Consider the following 19,204-nt stretch of genomic DNA (forward strand, 5'->3'; position numbering starts at 1 on the left):
GAAAAATGTTGCCTGGTCTGACTAGTCTCGATTTCTGTTGAGACATTCAGATGGGAGAGTCAGAATCTGGCGTATGAGAACATGGATCCATCATGCCTTGTTACCACTGTGCAGGCTGGTGATGGTGGTGTAATGGTGTGGGGGATGTTTTCTTGGCACACTTTAGGCCCCTTAGTCCCAATTGGGCCTCGTTTAAATGCCACGGCCTACCTGAGCATTGTTTCTGACCATGTCCATCCCTTTATGACCACCATGTACCCATCCTCTGATGGCTACTTCCAGCAGGATAATGCACCATGTCACAAAGCTTGAATCATTTCAAATTGGTTTCTGGAACATGACAATGAGTTCACTGTACTAAAACGGCCCCCACAGTCACCAGATCTCAACCCAATACAGCGTCTTTGGGATGTGGTGGAACGGGAGCTTCGTGCCCTGGATGTGCATCCCACAAATCTCCATCAACTGCAAGATGCTATCCTATCAATATGGGCCAACATTTGTAAAGAATGCTTTCAGCACCTTGTTGAATCAATGCCACGTAGAATTAAGGCAGTTCTGAAGGTGAAAGGGTGTCAAACACAGTATTAGTATGGTCATGGTGTTCCTAATAATCCTTTAGGTGAGTGTATATTCATATTTTGAATTTCAACTAATTTCAATTAATTGTCGTGGCAAGTTTAAAAAAAATTTCATTCAATATTAAAATTTTGTTTTAATAGTTTTAGTTAATAACTGTTCTGAATTGTGCTGTGTTGAAAATCCGTTACCTAATCCTTTACCTAATCATTAAAAAAAGATCCCCATTTGAAATTGCTGGTAAGCATCTCATTATGCTAAATTATCATCAAATATTGGATTCAATATTTTTGTCACCTTGCTTTCTTTTAATTAGCACAAGAGCTGACTGATCATAGGCCTCATTGATCTCAGCTTGATCTTGATTTCTTTGAGTGAAAAAAGTACACAAGCTTATTCACCTAAAAAAAACTGAGGTGCATAAGCTCAGATCAATAAAGTTACAAGGTGGGGAATATTTAAAATAAAATAAAAAGTTTTTATACACTGTGTGAGCAAAGTAAGTAAATTTAGTCCAATGCATTAACATTAACTAGCATTTTCAGAAAAAAAAAATCCTCTCTGGGTCAAAATGACTGAAATACAACATGAGAGTTAAAAATTCATTCCTAGTCTTTTCACTTATGCCAGAATCTGACTCTGAGGAAGAGGAGCCTCAGTTCTACTCAGCCAAGCAATCAAAAAGAAGGAAACACTTAGAGCCTCAGTCCAGCCACGCACTGAGCCTGCTCTGTTTAACAGTGCTGATTGGAAAAGGCCGGCTTCAAGCCATGACAGACAGCAAGGTAAATTAAATGAAACATTGCATGATACATTGGTATGGCTTTGGTGTAGAGTTTGAAAGCCCAAAATTTCAGAAGTAAACACAAATACCAGTAAAATTTAACTTTTCCAATTCAATTCACATTTCACAAATCCAATTTTGATACCATTTTAAGAATGAAGCTGGGCGTAAAGTGGACCTCTGTCATGGAGAACTAATTTTGGACTTGAAAGGGGGAAAGATTTTTAGTGTGACACGACACCAGAACAATCCCAATCTCAACTTCCTGACCATAGAGAGTAAAAGAGTGGAGCTGTATCATAAAGGTGAGCTGTTAAACCTGTTAGAACTCTTCCTGTAGTTTTTGCATGGGGGAAACTGTTCTGAAATGACAAATGATTTGTGTGTCTTTGGCTCTTTATACAGCGGAGGTGCCAGACTCCCCTATTCCTGTGAAACTGGAAATGCCCAGATTCACTTCCCCAGGTCATCTGGACCCTACCATTTACCCCACAGAGGTGGGGGTGAGCAGCGTCGGTGGCCGAGAAACCGGCGTTCAGATGCTGTCAACTGCCATTAAAATCACATTAGATCTTGAAAGGAATGTCAAGGTTAGTGCGTTTACTTTATCAGCATACATACAGCATACTTACAAAATGTAAACTATATTACCGCACAACTCTGATTTGCTTAAAGGTGGGGTATGTGATTTGGAAAACGACCGGCAGATTTTGAAAATACACAATTCAAATGGTCCTACCTTCTTTCCAACAATGCTGGCTCTGACTCCACCCATTCGAAGAACATGGACGCGCAATCATGCACGAGTGAAAACTCAGATGTGTGAGAGATTGTAATGACGATTTACTACTAATCATGGAACAGGCTTTACTGACGAGATGCGCATGCGTCACGAACTTTGAGTATGTGCACGAAGGGGCTCACGCGCGCTGGGGGGAGGGGGGTGTGGTACGAACATTTGATTGACAAACTTATTGTGCAATGATTCCAGGTGGTCTTGGAAATGATTGGCTGGAGTTTTTTGAGTCCTGCCCATTCCACAGACGATAAAATTGCTTAATTTTTATTTCAATGCTTCTAACTCAGTGGCTGTAAGTGGGTTAGGAATAGGATTTCAAGTTATTTTGAAAAAAGGGTATCACATACCCCACCTTTAATGTGACTATTAGGCATTAAGATATTATAAGCATTAGCCGCTTTTTAACATTTGTAAAGCTGCTTTGTCCTGTGTACTGTGAAAAGTATTATTTCATCTCCTTTTTGCCTGTCGGTTCTGTTAATAATAGTTGTTTGTTTTTTGTTTGCCACCCTTATTTTTTCATCTGATTTCTCTGTAGGAGTTTGTGGTTGCGCTGCGACTCCATGGTGCTACTTTACGACATCACATGGCGTTGACCAATCACAGCTGGCATGAGCAGGTACCTGTTGGGAACTAGATTAGATACGTACTTTAAACAGGCGTCTGGATCTGTCATGAACGTCTGGCTGATGTGTCTCTCTTCATTCTCTATTCAGATTGTTGATTTCCTTGATGTCATCGATGATGACATTTTAGGCTACACCCCGCCTGCCGTCATAACAGTTCTTCACACACACCTGGCCACCTGTGCAGTGGACTACAGGTATTATAGTAACACTGAATGTTTGGAGAAGTCTGACAAATGCTCTTTGTTCTTTCTGTCAACTTTCTTTGTCTTTTCTCCCTCCAGGCCTCTTTATCTTCCTCTGCGAGTTTTGTTTACAGCTGAGTCCTTTTCTTTATCCAGCAACATCATTGTGGACACCGCAACCTTTCACCTCAGGTACTGGTGACTGTAGTGTGATCCTAAACACTTGCACGAAAATTAATTGATTAGATCTAACCACTCTGATATCTACTTTTAGGTTTATCTTAGATGACTCTGCATTGTACCTGTCTGATCAATGTGAAAGTGATACTGTGGATTTGAGGCGAGGTACAGAACAAGCAGAGCTTTTAAAATCTGAATTTGCATTAATGTGGGTCACCTCTAATCATACTTTTTTTTTTAATGTGTCTCAGACTATGTGTGTGTATTAGACATTGATCTGCTGGAACTGGCCATAACGACTTGGAAAGGAACTGACTCAAGTAAACTGGTTAGTTTCATGCTAATCTTCACCGGCTTGAAGATTTCATAGCATTTGACTTATATTAGTTCATATAATAGTGACTTACAGTGCATTTTTTTGTAAAATAATTTAAATATGACCAGAAACATCACCAGTAAACATCAATATTTTAGGTTATTTATTTATGTAAAATAATATAATAATAATATTGCAGGACTTCAGCTGCTGCGTAAAATTTAATGTCAACTTCTCACAAATGCTTGTTTTTTTGTTTTTTTATCTTCCATTTTGTTAATAACTATCTGTCTGTCTGTCTTTATGAATATTTCCAGACTCAGCCGCTGTTTGAGCTTCGTTGTTCTAATAATGTAGTTCAAGTACACACCTGTGCGGACTCGTGCGCTGCTCTAGTTAACATGCTCCAGTACCTGGTCTCCCAGGGCGATCTACACCCGCCCCCTCGCCACACATCCCCCACGGAGATCGCCGGACAGAAACTTCTGGTGAGATTTGTCTTTTAAAGTTGTACTATAGCTTCTTTCCCCCTGCTTGTTTTCAACTCAAAAATGTCTGTCTTTTAGCTGTCAGAAAGTCCCGCATCCCTTCCGTCCTGCCCACCAGCAGAGACAGCAGAGATTAACCAATGCGACCTCACAGATGCCTTGATTGACACTGAGAGAATCCTTCAGGAAGAGACGCAAGATTCTGGTGAGACTTTCAGTTGTTTATATAGATCTAATAAATATCTAGAAAAGAACATGTAGAAATCAGTTAAAGGGACATTGTGTAGGAATTTCTCCCATCTAGCGGTGATATTGTATTTTGCATTCAAACGAATTGTGCTCTCCAGCGCCTCGCTTTTTCAAATGCGTGTTGCATCTACGGTAGCTGTTATGTACCAAAAAGCTATGACAGGATGTCTTCTAATAGCACTTCGTCGAGTTTTCCTTTCGGGTGAACCGGTTTGTTATTCAGGCCTGATAGCGCTCCGGCGCCACGCCGGATTTCCGGCGTACAGACGTGTCTGCAAAAAAAATAAAAAAAGCAACAGCAAAAGAAGCGGAGTTCGAACTTCGACCAATCATAGCGGTGGGTTCATTCCCCAAATAGCAAGCGGGTATGATTAACAGATGCGTAAGGCCTACCATTAAAAAGAGACTGAAAATCAACAGCAATAAAGAATCCCGCTCGATCCCGCTTCCACTCCCGCGGCCGCCTCTGACTGAGTTCATGAGCGAGGACAGTAGGCAACAGTAGTCACGGTACTTCTGACTCCTGAAGGTAAACGGGCTGGGGTGGATGTGGAAAGTTGAAGTATTGTATTGAGTTAACTTAATCTGGATTCTATTATCACACGGAGTGATCGCAATCGCATGGGTTATCTTAAAATACTCCGTCATTCATGTCACTCATATAAGATGAAGACATCATACAGCCATGCAAATTATAAAATGCTTAAGTTTTGATGAACAATAAATCTAAATAAAATTAAAATCGCTATGGCTTACTGATTATGAAAGTGCTGTGATTTGTGGATTAATTTACTGATAAGCGCGAGTCTGCAAACAGGTGTTTATTTATTCATTCTCAGTGTTGAGAAACGAAGCCTGCATTTGTTACGTTATTGTGTTATAATAACTAAAGTAGCCTACCTAATTATGTTACATAATAATTTTGTATGAAAACTAGCGCGTTATGGATGAGAAACCGTTGTATCAGTGCTGCGCGAGCTCTCTCTCTCACAAACACAGACCGCGCGCACAGAGAGAGATGATAATTGTAAAATGAAAATTGACGAAATGTTTTATTCTTGGTTGTGTTTTTGTTTCCTGTCAAAATGGCAGAAAGCATTTTTTATTATCCATCCCGTGTTTTTAAAATTCGTTAAATGACGGACGTTTTACTATTAACACAGCCCTATGTCAGATTCTTCTAACATATACTTGATATTCTTTTTAGAATAAGTGATTAGTGGTGCTTGCCAAAGGCAAGGCATCACTATTGTTATTGTGCATACTTATTATTAGTGTGAATGCTTTCAAGCATTCACACTATTGAAATCCAAATCTTTATTATTATTATTCCGTATTCTTCTGTGGTCGCTTTCAACTCCTCTCTACTTTGTGCTACAAAAACCATTCAAGTATCAAAATGTTCAGCTTTTCAAGGACATGTGTGCTATTATTTTTCTTTTTTATAACTTTTATACTTTTTAAATTATTAATCTTTTTGTGCATTTTTTTTAACATGTAAGTCAATGGAGAATTCTTCAAATCCTGCTTTATGCTCCTTCTGCTTTCAAAGCCCACTACTTCTGCATACTTTCAGCTATTTTTGTCATTTCAACTTTAAAATGTTGAGAAATCTTTAAGCTATTAACGTTGTATTCAACTTTTTGAAATCTTTTATACTTTTTTCACAATCTCTACTTTAGTCTTATGAAGTTTTTCAATCCGTTTCTCAGATTTTAATGGAAGCGGATGAGAGAGACTGTTCAGAGCTAGAGCACGTGATGTCATCTGCTAGAGTGAGCCAGCTTGAAAACTAATCGTAAAAAATAATTTTTAAATCGCTGGCCTGGCCACAATTTTAACTCTTCGGGCATGTAATTATACTTGAAACGTAGGTATTTTTGTTGTGCTTCCTCATGTGTGTTTAGTAAATCCCTCGGACTTACAGTTTTTCCTCTGTGTCCTTCCAAAGGACAAGAGTGACAGACAATCCTCCATTGGCAGCAATTATAAATTCAGGTCAAACTTTGGTCCGTAATGCTCTGATCACTAGTTTTTCAACTTGCCAAAGTGGTCTCTTTTTTCAACTCTATCCACACAAAAAATACATCACATCGTTCACAAAGGCCTTGTCTCGCTTACGGTCAGGTCATTTCGCCGATACAACCTATAGTTTTGTCTCTAGGGAGGTTTGTTCGAGGCCCAGTATCAGCGATTTTGCCCTCTGTCTAAATAGGAAAGCTGATTGCACAGGTGATGTTGATTAGCACAGATCAAAGGGGCACAGATCAAAGGGAGACACATAATTGGTCCTGTGTTCTGATTGGTGCACAGTCACTGAGCTCTTTTCTGAAGGAACTTTACAGGTTTTTGTTGCATTTATGCTTCTGCTTCTCCTGTTCTCCCTCCCTCTTTCTTTCTCTTTGTAACTAATCTATCTTTCTTTCTTTCTTTCTACCTAATCCTTATTTCTTTCTTTCTACCTAATCTTTCTTTCTTTCTAACTAATCCATCTTTCTTTCTTTCTAACTAATCCTTCTTTCTTTCTCTTTCTTTCTTTCTTTCTTTCTTTCTTTCTTTCTCTCTTTCTTTCTTTCTTTCTTTCTTTCTTTCTTTCTTTCTACCTAATCTTTCTTTCTTTCTTTCTACCTAATCTTTCTTTCTTTCTAACTAATCCATCTTTCTTTCTTTCTAACTAATCCTTCTTTCTTTTTCTTTCTTTCTTTCTTTCTTTCTTTCTTTCTTTCTTTTTTTTTCTACCTAATCTTTCTTTCTTTCTTTCTACCTAATCTTTCTTTCTTTCTTTCTACCTAATCTCCTTCTTTCTAACTAATCCATCTTTCTTTCTTTCTAACTAATCCTTCTTTCTTTTTCTTTCTTTCTTTCTTTCTTTTTTTCTTTCTTTCTTTCTTTCTACCTAATCTTTCTTTCTTTGTAACTAATCCATATTTCTTTCTTTCTAACTAATCCATCTTTCTTTCTTTCTAACTAATCCTTCTTTCTTTTTCTTTCTTTCTTTCTTTCTTTCTTTCTTTCTTTCTTTCTTTCTTTCTTTCTTTCTTTCTTTCTTTCTTTCTTTCTTTCTTTCTTTCTTTCTTTCTTTCTTTCTTTCTTTCTTTCTTTCTTTCTTTCTTTCTTTCTACCTAATCTTTCTTTCTTTCTTTCTACCTAATCTTTCTTTCTTTGTAACTAATCCATCTTTCTTTCTTTCTAACTAATCCATCTTTCTTTCTTTCTTTCTTTCTTTCTTTCTTTCTTTCTTTCTTTCTTTCTTTGCATTTCAGTTAAGCATTTTAAGCATTCACACGCATGTTCCGCAGGAAATGCTCTGTTTCTAGTTAGTGGTGCTTGCCTATGGCAAAGCAACACTATTGTTATCTCACATACTTATTAGTGGTGCTTGCCTATGGCAAAGCAACACTATTGTTATCTCACATACTTATTAGTGGTGCTTGCCTATGGCAAAGCAACACTATTGTTATCTCACATACTTATTATTAAGTTGGCTTGTGAGAGCCAACTTACTGATATTGTACTTAAACTTATTATTATTATTATTATTATTATTATTCTGTCAAAAATTTACAACTCTATCTCCTCCTAGAGCTTTAACTCCACATACTCCAAACTCGGCACAGACACTCAGACTGTTCTGACTCGGTATGCTATATCTTTTCTAACTGATCGGACTTACGGTTTTCCTAAAAATGACGATCAAAGTCGGAAAAAACTCCCATTGACTTAACATGGCGGAATGTTCAGATTTTCAAACTCCCCAACTGTCAAAAATTCAAATCTAAATACCTTGAAGCCCTAGACTGAATCAAACTGCCATTCTATATACTATATGAGCCATTGAGACTCATTTAAACTAATAAACTCATATATCTATGACACTTATCTATCTACACTTAAACTCTTAAACTCATAAACTCATACACTTATAAACTCATACACTTATAAACTCATGAATTCAAACTCTTATGAACTCAAACTCATAAATTAATAAACTCTGAACTCTTACTCATTTAAACTTATAAACTCTAAACTCATAAACTCGTACACTTATAAACTCATGAATTCATACACTTATGAACTCATGAATTCATAAACTTATAAACTCATACACTTATGAACTCATGAATTCATACAATTATGAACACAATCATTCTATCTCTCTTTCTTTCTTTCTCTCTTTCTTTCTAAATAATCTTTCTATATTTCTTTCTTTCTAACTAATCTTTCTATCTTTCTTTCTTTCTTTCTTTCTTTCTAACTAATTTTACTTTCTATCTTTCTTTCTTTCTAACTAATCTTTCTTTCTTTCTAACTAATCTTTCTATCTTTCTTTCTATCTCTTTTTCTAATCTTTCTTTCTAACTAATCTTTCTTTCTTTCTTTCTTTTCTAACTAATCTATTTCTTTCTAACTAATCTTTCTTTCTTTCTTTCTAACTAATCTTTCAATCTTTCTTTTTTTAATCTTTCTTTCTTTCTAACTAATCTTTCTATCTCTCTTTCTTTCTTTCTCTCTTTCTTTCTAACTAATCTTTCTATCTATCTTTATTTCTTTCTAATCTTTCTTTCAATCTTTCTTTCTTTTTAGCAACCACCCAAAATACCTTAAAACACCCTAGCAACACCATAGCAACCACCCAAAATGCTCTAGAACACCCTAGCAACCACCCAGAACACCCTAGCAACCACCCAAAATACCTTAAATCACCCTAGCAACACCATAGCAACCACCCAAAATACCCTAGAACACCCTAGCAACACCCTAGCAACCACCAGAACACCCTAGCAATTGCCTAGCAACCACCCAGAACACCCTAGCAACCACCCAAAATACCTTAAATCACCCTAGCAACACCATAGCAACCACCCAAAATACCCTAGCAACACCCTAGCAACCACCAGAACACCCTAGCAACTGCATAGCAACCACCCAGAACACCCTAGCAACCACCCAAAATACCTTAAATCACCCTAGCAACACCATAGCAACCACCCAAAATACCCTAGAACACCCTAGCAACCACCAGAACACCCTAGCAACTGCCTAGCAACCACCCAGAACACCCTAGCAACCACCCAAAATACCTTAAATCACCCTAGCAACACCATAGCAACCACCCAAAATACCCTAGAACACCCTAGCAACACCCTAGCAACCACCAGAACACCCTAGCAACTGCCTAGCAACCCCAGAACACCCTAGCAACTGCCTAGCAACCACCCAGAACACCATAGCAACCACCCAAAATACCTTACAACACCTTAGCAACACCATAGCAACCACCCAGAACACCATGGCAACCATCCAAAATACCTTAAAACACCCTAGCAACACCATAGCAACCACCCAAAATACCGTAGAACACCCAAGCAACACCATAGCAACCATCCAAAACACCCTAGCAACCACCTAAAATACCTTAGCAACCGCCAGGCAACCACCCAGAACACCTTAGCAACCCACTAGAAACACCCTAGCAACTTTAAATTACTTCAAACTATACTTCAAACTTTAAACTACTTTAAACTTTAAACCATTAAAACTTTAAACTTTAAACTTTAAACTACTTTAAACTTTAAACTAATTTCAACTTCAAACTACTTTAAAATTTAAACTAATTTAAACTTTAAACTAATTTAAACTTCTTCAAACTTATTGGTCCAAACTTTCACAAGCCAACTTAAAGTTTGTCTCGACGAACTTTTTCTAGTTCTTATTCTTCTTATTCTTATTCTTCTGGCCACTTTTTGACGCGCTACTCCTCCCGCAGTTTTTGTCACAGACCCACGAATGAGGCGTCAAAACGTGCGGCCTGTTCGGGAATGGTGTGCTATGACTTTTATAAGGGATCGGGGGTACGATGTTCGCCCCAGGGGCGAAAAACCGGCCGAAAAATCCCATAGACTTAACATTGCGTCAAACTTTGACGAGTCGTAGCTCGGAACGAGGATGTCGCAGAAACGTGTAATTTACCACATTTGAAGAGGCTGACAGACTCTGTAAGAACATACCACACAATGGGGTAAAAGTTGCACCCCTGGGGGGCAGGAGCTGCCCAAAGTTTCCCCATTGACTTACTATGGGCATTTCATGGGCCGTCCTACACCATAGAAACCGCTTTTATATTGAACATAACTCTGGATCACAGTGTCGTAGAGACAAAGGGGCGGGCTCATTTTACTCAGACAACCAATCAGTCTCTCAGGATCATTGTGAAGCTATCAAGCCACGCCCTAGCAACCATTTAGAGCACCTTAGCAACAACTCCCATAGACTTCCATTGAAAGAGATCGAAGGGATATCTCTGGACTGAATTGTCATAGAAACATGAGGGTGGTCTCGTTTGACTCGGGGCAGCAAACAGCCAATCATGAATCACCTCAACACTTCCTAGCCACGCCCTAGCAACCATTGTCGAGCACCTTAGCAACCAAAATCCAAAGAGGGATATCTTCCATTCTGAATGTCACAGAGGCATGGGAGTTGGTTTATATCATTCATACTGACAAGCAGCCTTTGGAGTTTCATGATTGGCAGCTGCCAAGCCACTCCCTAGCAACCAAACAGAGTACCCTAGCAACCATTTTGCAAGACCTATATCTCTGCATCAAAACATCGTATAGAGATGGGGGTTGGTTTATACATTCACATTGACTTTGGAGCTTCATGATTGGCAGCTGCCAAGCCACTCCCTAGCAACCAAACATAGTACCCTAGCAACCGTTTTGCAAGACCTATATCTCTGCATCAAAACATCGTATAGAGATGGGGGTTGGCTCTTTTTACTCATGCTAGCAAACAGGACTTGCTACATGCTAAACATGCTAGCAGTGAATAGCTACATGCTAATATTGATTAGCTAAGTGCTAAATCATGCCAATAAAATGCTACAAACTCAACAGTAACCATCTTTGACAACTACCAACCACCTAGTAACACCATAGCAACCACCCAAATTACCCTAGCAACACCCTAGCAACCACCCAGAACACCCTAGCAACTGCCTAGCAACGCCCTAGCAACCACCCAGAACACCCTAGCAACCGCCTAGCAACCACCCAGGATACCCTAGCAACCGCCTAGCAACACCCTAGCAACCACTCAGAACACTCTAGCAACCACCTAGCAACACCCTAGCAACCACCCAAAACACCCTAGCAACCGCCTAGCAACACCCTGGCAACCATCCAGAATACCCTAGCAACCGCCTAGCAACACCCAGGCAACCACCCAGAACACCCTAGCAACCGCCTAGCAACGCCCTAGCAACCACCCAGAATACCCTAGCAACCGCCTAGCAACGCCCTAGCAACCACCCAGAATACCCTAGCAACCGCCTAGCAACACCATAGCAACCACCCAGAACACCCTAGCAACCACCTAGCAACCACCCAGAACACCCTAGCAATGCCCTAGCAACCACCCAAAATACCCTAGCAACCAACCAGAACACCCTAGCAACCACCCAGAATACCCTAGCAACCACCCAAAACACCCTAGCAACCACTCAGAACACCTTAGCAATGCCCTAGCAACCACCTGAACAACATGAATAAGCCATATCTCAGCACCAGAACATAGTACAGACATGTTTGTTGCCTAGTATGCAATCATGTACCACACCCTAGCAACCGAGTGGCGAGTTTTGCCACTGCAAGCACCACTTCACATTTTCTTCTGGAAATGTACATTCTAGTTCTTCTTCTTATTAATCTGGAAAAAGTTTGGCGCGTAACTCGTCCCGCAAATTTTGTCACAGACCCCTGAGTGAGGCGTCAAATCGTGCGGCTCATTGAGGAGAGGTGTGCTATGACTTTTCTAAGCGATCGGGTGTACGATGTTTGCACCGCGGACGAAAAAGCGGCCAAAAAAATCCCATTGACTTAACATTGCGGAATGTTCAGAATTTCAAATCCCAACCGACTTTTTCACACACACAGACACAAAGGGCCTGACACCCCTGCATTTCTCTCCCTCTCTCTCTCCCTCAGAGGATTTATATTATCTAGCAGCCAATAAGTAATGGTCTAAAATCTTCATAGCCTCAATCTAGGCAACAATTACAGCACCCTAGCAACCGTAGGCCATAGGCACGAGGCCATACCAAAGGCACTTTTTAATAAAGATTTTAAGAACTCTATAATAACTCTATAGTAACTATCTTTTACTATGTTATAATAAATACATGCTGACATCACAGACCCCTGAGAAAGGCGTCAAATCGTGCGGCTTATTGAGGAGAGGTGTGCTACATCTTTTCTTAGAGATCGGGAGTACGGTAATTGCCCCTGGGGCAAAAAAGCGCCCAAAAAAATCCCATAGACTTAACATTGCAACAAACTTTGACGAGTCATAGCTCAGAAATCAGATTTCACAGAAACGTGTGATTTGCCACATTTGAAGAGGCTGACAGGCTCTGTAAGAACATACCTCACAATGGGGTAAAAGTTGCACCCCTGGGGGCAGGAGCTGCTCAAAGTTGCCCCATTGACTTACTATGGTGTAGGACGGCCCATGAAATGGGCCGTTCTACACATTGCATAGGGATTTTGTATTGAACATAGCTCTGGATCACAGTGTCATAGAGACAAGGGGACGGGCTCATTTTACTCAGATGACCAATCAGTCTCTCAGGATCATTGTGAAGCTATTAAGCCACGCCCTAGCAACCATTTAGAGCACCTTAGCAACAAGTTCCATAGACTTCTATTGAAAGAGATCAAAAGGATATCTCCGGATAGAAGTGTCATAGAAACACAAGGGTGGACTTGTTTGACTCGGGGCAGTAAACAACCAATAATGAATCACCTCAACACTACGTAGCCCCTCCCTAGCAACCATTGTCGAGCACCTTAGCAACCAAAATCCATAGAGGGATATCTTCCATTCTGAATATCACAGAGGCATGGGAGTTGGTTTATATCATTCACACTGACAATCAGCCTTTTCAGTTTCATGACTGGCAGCTACCAAGCCACTCCCTAGCAACCAAACAGAGCACCCTAGCAACCATTTTGCAAGACCTATATCTCTGCATCAGAACATTGTATAGAGATGGGGGTTGGTTCTTTTGACTCATGCTAGCAAACAGGACTTCCAACATGCTACACATGCTAGCTGTGAATAGCTACATGCTAATAGCAATTAGGTAAGTGCTAAATCATGCGAAGAAAATGCTAAGAACTCCAATAGTAACCATCTGTGACAACTACCAACCACCTAGTAACATCATAGCAACCACCTAGAATACCTTAGCAACTGCCCAGAACACCCTAGCAACCACCCAAAATACCCTAGCAACTTCCTAGCAACACCATAGCAACCACCCAGAACACCCTAGCAACCGCCTAGCAACCACCCAGATCACCCTAGCAACCACCTAGCAACCTCATAGTAACCACCCAGAACACCCTAGCAACACCCTAGCAACCACCCAGAATACCCTAGCAACCGCTTAGCAACACCATAACAACCACTCAAAACACCCTAGCAACCGCCTAGCAACCACCCAGAACGCCCTAGCAACCACCCAGAATACCCTAGCAACCACCCAAAACACCCTAGCAACCACCTAGCAACCACCTGAACAACATGAATAAGCCATATCTCAGCACCAGAACATAGTACAGACATGTTTGTTGGCTCGTATGCAATCATGTACCACACCCTAGCAACCGAGTGGCGAGTTTTGCAAATGCAAGCACCACTTCACATTTTCTTCTGGAAATATACATTCTAGTTCGTTTTGCTATTATTGGTCCTGTGACAGGACTCCTGTCTATTCATTGTCAACTATTTTCTATAAGTATGTTTGTATTGGCTAACGTTTATTCAGCTAATGCGTGTCCTGTTTAAAATGTGCAATGTTCAGATGCAAAGAGAGCACGGCACAAATAAAAGCCCTTTTTTCTTTTCTTTTTATGAAGTAGGCTATCATATTTGGATATTTGAATAACAAATTAAGTAGAACTATCTTAAATGTACAAATGTTTTTTTTTTTTTTTTACTGTTTTCTAGGGGTTTCTTAATTTTAGACTAGTAGACCAGGACACATTATTTTGCAATGCAATATTAATCATGAAAAAAATACATTGCAGTGCAGTGCAAGTGAAATTTAGGATTTGGGTCGAATTCAAAAAACTTTAGAAGTCAAGAATTATGAAGATATGCATGTGTTTGTGTGTGTCTTGCATTCTCAAAAAATATATGACAACAATATAAGAAGAGTAGAAGAACAATCGCTCATCACTTTGTGTCAGAAATTAGCGGAGGATAAACTCGCCCTTATGCATCTGTCCCAGGGAAAAAAGTTCAGGCTCAGGATTTTTTTCTACTATCACCCCTGGTTATTTCAAACAAACTGCATCTTGACAACGAACAAACGAATGTTACAGTATGAATAATTACAGTGCAATGCAGCCTTTTAAACTTGCCGGGGCAGTGAAGTGCCTCTCACTGCTCTGCTCCTCCGTTTCTGCTGCTTTCTGTCACGTGGCGCTGGCTCTGAACGAAAACGCGTTGGCCTAGTACCTTTTGACCCTCTCTGCTATTAGTTTTTCAAGATGGCAGAACTACATGGAAGCCTCCGTGGACCTACCCGTCACATGTATATAAAGATAATAAATTCTTCGTTTACGAGGATAAGTCAGATAATTGGCAGAGGTATTTGTAGACTATTGAGGACATATTTATGAATAAAAATATTGATTTAATGTCAAATAAAATACCTAAAAAACTACACATTGTCCCTTTAATGTTTTGTTTTTTGACTAATATTTTATAGATTTGAAAATATATAATTTTAGAATATATAAAGAGTTGAAAATATATCATTTTAGAATATATGAAGAGTTTGTGGTCGGTAATATGTTTATGAAAGAAGTCTCTAATGCTCACCAAGGCTGCATTTTTATGATGATAAATACAGTAAAAACAGAAATATTGTCAAATATTTTCACTTCTGTTAATTATAGGATGATTGTTGTTTGTTTGTCACCTGTAAGTATTCATCTAATTTTCTCTGTAGGAGTTTCTGGTCGCACTGCGACTAAATTATAGTTATATTATTATATAATATATAATATATATATATATATATATATATATATATATATATATATATATATATATATACAGAATTAACTATAATTAATTATAGTTATTATACTAGTTTGTGGTCGGTAATATGTTTATGAAAGAAGTTTCTAATGCTCACCAAGGCTGAATTTTTATGATAAAAAATACATTAAAAACAGCAATGTTGTAAAAAATTATCAAATATCATTTTCATGATTAAAAAATACAATAAAAACAGCAATATTGTGAAATATTATTACTATTTAAAATAACTGTTTTCTATTGTAATATATTTTAAAATGGAATTTATTAATGTTATGGCAAAGCTGAATGTTCAGCATCATTACTCCAGTCTACAGTGTCACATGATTCTTCAGAAACCATTCTAATATGATGATTTGCTGCTCAAAAACATTTATTATTATTATTATCGATGTTGTAAACAGTTGTGCTGCTTCATATCAAATGACTATACGGTCACTTTTGATCAATTTAATACATCCTTCCTGAATACAAATATTAATTTCTTGACCTTTGAATGGTATAGATTAATGGTTATTCAAATGTGTTTATTTGCCCAGCAGGTTCTCCTTCCATCCGGCGAGCCTCACCTGTCTCAGTCTATCTGTTCCCGGGAGAAGCCCCTAAGCTCCGCCCCTCTGTTCTAGAAGGGGAGGAGTCTGATATTGATGGACTGGTCACCACAGCTTTGGAAGCTCATGCTGATATTATGTCAGAGGAAGGCTCAGAGGGTTCCACCGACAACGATGATTTCTGCATCCTAGAGGCTCCTGGGATGGGCATCCCAGTATGTACCCTCATTTTTATTGTCCTTTTAAGTTGCTTATAAAAAATTTTTTTTTTTTATAAGAAAGACTGAAATAATATTTACTTTTTAATTACAACCTATTTTTTACACCTTATTTCTTTCTTGTCCTGATCTCTCTGATAGCCTAGAGACGGTGAGCCTGTGGTGACCGTGCTCTCCCAGGGTCTTATAAAGGTGCGGGATGGATACTACTCTCGGCCACGGGGCAGTTCAGATCTGCTTCGCGCCCCAGCCCGTTTCCCAGTGCCTCAGAACAGAGTGGTGCTCCGAGAAGTGTCCGTTGTCTGGCACCTGTACGGTGGCAAAGACTTTGGCGGCAAACCCAGCTCAGCCCATACACCACACAGCCATAAGTAAGTCTAGCAGAAGGTCTGAGAAGAGAGAATTTTTGGGTGCTTGGTTTGATTAGCTGGTCCGAACCTGTGTTCGATTGCTCCCCCCTCCCGCTGGATTGTGTTCACACTGTATTGTTTGATTTTGAACCACGGTACTTTTGCGTCATCAAAGCAGCAGCTGTTTACCCCAGTTGCTTGGCAATGATGCAGGAGAAGGTGGCAGAATGCATACTAGTGTTGCTCACCTCACTTTTATATTTTAGTTTTTAAACATTTGGTTTTGTTTCCAAAGCGTCAACACATAACAGCAATTGCGTCTATCTTCCGCAAATTTACTGCAAATGTTCTTACGGGAGTCGCATTTTTGCTGAAGGTGAGCAGAAATGAGAAATACATTCTCTCTGCTTGCAGTGTGTCATTCATGCTTGTCAGGAAAGTGAGTGAGAACACACACAAACCTACTGTTTCATCGAATCATACGTCATCAATAGCGGTTCACAATTTCGTGCAATTGCGTTCATTATCAGCAGCGAACCATACCAGAGTTTACATGAACCGTACCGCAGACAATGGACTTTATGGGGACTCAGGTACGGTTCTCAGATTCGCAGCCAAGTTCAGAAAACAGTGTTCACATCATCAAACGATTCAAACTCTGACCCGGGTGCGCACCAAAAGTGCCAGCATTAAAGCACCTTTCATGAATGCATGGAAACGCATGGAGCATTTTCAGACCTGTTAATTGTTAGCTTTTATTGAAAACAGGGATTTAAATTGTCGCAGTGTTGCATTGTCTTAAATCGGTTCGCTTTCACAAGGCAGCATTTCAAAGCGTACCAAAATGTGTTGATGAAAGTCTTATGAGGAAAACTTGTTTCAGAGATGAGCAATTACACAACATTTCAAAATGAAGAGGCTCATTGGTTCTCAACTGTGATAACTGATGTGCTCACCCACAGAATCTGACACTGCTGCTTTTTCTTCTAACGCATTTCCCATTATGAATTTTGAGTGCTTTCTCATCCCCAAACTGCTCCAGAGTACGTTTACAATCGGGCCAAGATTAGGCCTCCCTGATCAGGCGATCTCGATCTGATCGTTTTAGTGCGGATCCAAGTGTGCTTGCAGTATTCATATTTGCCGAACCGAACTAAGAGTCCAGGCGCTGAAACAAATGCTCTAAATGAGCCAGGTGAGAAAATTCCTCAAGGTTGTTTGTGTCTTTCAGGGTTCGCTCAGCTGCTCCCGGAGCCCGTGGGTCTCCCTCTCGTTCAGCAGTGCCCTCACGGCCCCAGAACTCTTGGCGGTGGGTTGGAGGAAGTGGGCGGCAGCACACACTGCTTATGGAAATACAACTGACAAAGGTATATTGTACTGAAATAAGCCATTTGAAGATTCAGAAAGCCTTGTTTCTAACTTCTTTCTCTCTCTTCAGGTCAGTTTCCAGCATGAGACGTACCAAGTGGTGACGCCCCCTGCTGCAGGACTGGATGCTGAAGGACCAGGACTTGGGGAGCAGCCTGTTTCCCGACAGGTGTTTATCGTCCAGGAACTTGAGGTGCGAGACCGTCTGGCTTCCTCTCAAATCAACAAGTTCCTGTACCAGTACACCAGTGAGAGCATGCCGCGCAGAGCCCACTCCAACATGGTGAGTTAAAGAGAGGAATAGGAAGAAATAAGGTCCTGTTTGTGCTTGTGTTCTCACCTGTCCCACTCGCTGCTGTAGTTGACAGTGAAAGCGCTACAGGTGATGCCTGAATCAGGTCTAGGCGGACAGGAGTGCTGTCTGAGAGTCAGTCTGTTACCGCTGCGTCTCAATATCGACCAGGTACACATTACTCATTGTATAAAAAAGTTTCAGCAAAGAGCAAATAATGTATTATGTCAGGTTTGGTAAAAGCCACATACAGATTTGTTTTCATTTCCCAGGATGCACTTTTCTTCTTGAAGGACTTTTTCAGTAGCATGGCCGCAGGAGTTAATCCTTACTTACCCGTTGACCCTGCAGCTGAGGGTAAGTCCGCCCCCTTTTTTATATTACTATTTAGGTTTAATTTATTTCAATTTCAGTTTTAGTTTTTAGTTTAGTTAAGTTTTTTTATTTCCAGTTAGTAATTTTTAGTGCTTCAACATTTCTAATTTTCTTTTAGTTTAAGTTTGTCATCTAATATTTACATTTTTATTTCAGTGAACAAAAAAAATGTTTTATTTAAATAAAATCCCTGATATGCATTTAAATTTATAATTTTAATTGCACCCATTTGTTTTTTTGTGTGTAATTTTACATTTATTTGTGTATTGTTGCCATTTGTGTGATCTTTATTTGTGATTTTCTGATGCCAGTGAGGACTGACGCTCCTCAGAAGGCTTCAGACGACACAGATCCTGCCTCTGGATTGGGCCATGATCTTGCTGCTTCTGTAGAAACAACCTTTAGTGAGCAGAGTTCCTCCTCCGCTGGCTCCTCGTCCTCCTCTGACCAACCCATCTACTTCAGGTAGAAGATCAATGTCCAGTGTAGCAAATGTCTAAATCAGAATGAATGTCTGTTCACGCTCTTTCTCTTTTAGAGAGTTTCGTTTTACCTCTGAAGTTCCCATCTGGCTGGACTATCAAGGAAAGCATGTAGTTATTGAGCAGGTTGGTGATCACCTATATAAAATAACCGATTCTTTATGTTCATGTGGTCATAAAGCCAGTTTATCTGTGTAGTTTGAGTGCTGAACCTTAAAACAACAACATAAGCTGTCCCACTTTTTCT

At 39.7% G+C, this 19,204-nt stretch overlaps 1 protein-coding gene across 2 annotated transcripts in view; it reads left to right on the forward strand.

Annotated features, from left to right (window-relative positions):
- The window catches only part of atg2a (autophagy related 2A), a 36,662-nt gene that overhangs the window by 11,448 nt on the left and 6,010 nt on the right, over window positions 1–19,204 (forward strand). The window contains exons 20-37 of one of the 2 annotated variants that reach the window (XM_077247384.1): window positions 1,210–1,364; window positions 1,518–1,668; window positions 1,769–1,953; window positions 2,701–2,781; window positions 2,879–2,985; window positions 3,073–3,165; window positions 3,248–3,318; window positions 3,405–3,481; window positions 3,787–3,957; window positions 4,036–4,162; window positions 15,864–16,087; window positions 16,232–16,461; window positions 17,672–17,807; window positions 17,879–18,091; window positions 18,170–18,271; window positions 18,373–18,457; window positions 18,787–18,940; window positions 19,014–19,083. In XM_077247384.1, the coding sequence (XP_077103499.1) occupies window positions 1,210–1,364; window positions 1,518–1,668; window positions 1,769–1,953; window positions 2,701–2,781; window positions 2,879–2,985; window positions 3,073–3,165; window positions 3,248–3,318; window positions 3,405–3,481; window positions 3,787–3,957; window positions 4,036–4,162; window positions 15,864–16,087; window positions 16,232–16,461; window positions 17,672–17,807; window positions 17,879–18,091; window positions 18,170–18,271; window positions 18,373–18,457; window positions 18,787–18,940; window positions 19,014–19,083 (2,432 nt within the window). Of the gene's footprint in view, window positions 1–1,209; window positions 1,365–1,517; window positions 1,669–1,768; window positions 1,954–2,700; window positions 2,782–2,878; window positions 2,986–3,072; window positions 3,166–3,247; window positions 3,319–3,404; window positions 3,482–3,786; window positions 3,958–4,035; window positions 4,163–15,860; window positions 16,088–16,231; window positions 16,462–17,671; window positions 17,808–17,878; window positions 18,092–18,169; window positions 18,272–18,372; window positions 18,458–18,786; window positions 18,941–19,013; window positions 19,084–19,204 lie in introns of both variants that reach the window. The other variant, XM_077247383.1, reaches the window with a different exon arrangement.

This window comes from Siphateles boraxobius, unplaced genomic scaffold (assembly GCF_051911475.1).
Source record: "Siphateles boraxobius isolate OS27281-9 unplaced genomic scaffold, OSU_SipBor_1 3, whole genome shotgun sequence".
Taxonomy (NCBI): domain Eukaryota; kingdom Metazoa; phylum Chordata; class Actinopteri; order Cypriniformes; family Leuciscidae; genus Siphateles; species Siphateles boraxobius.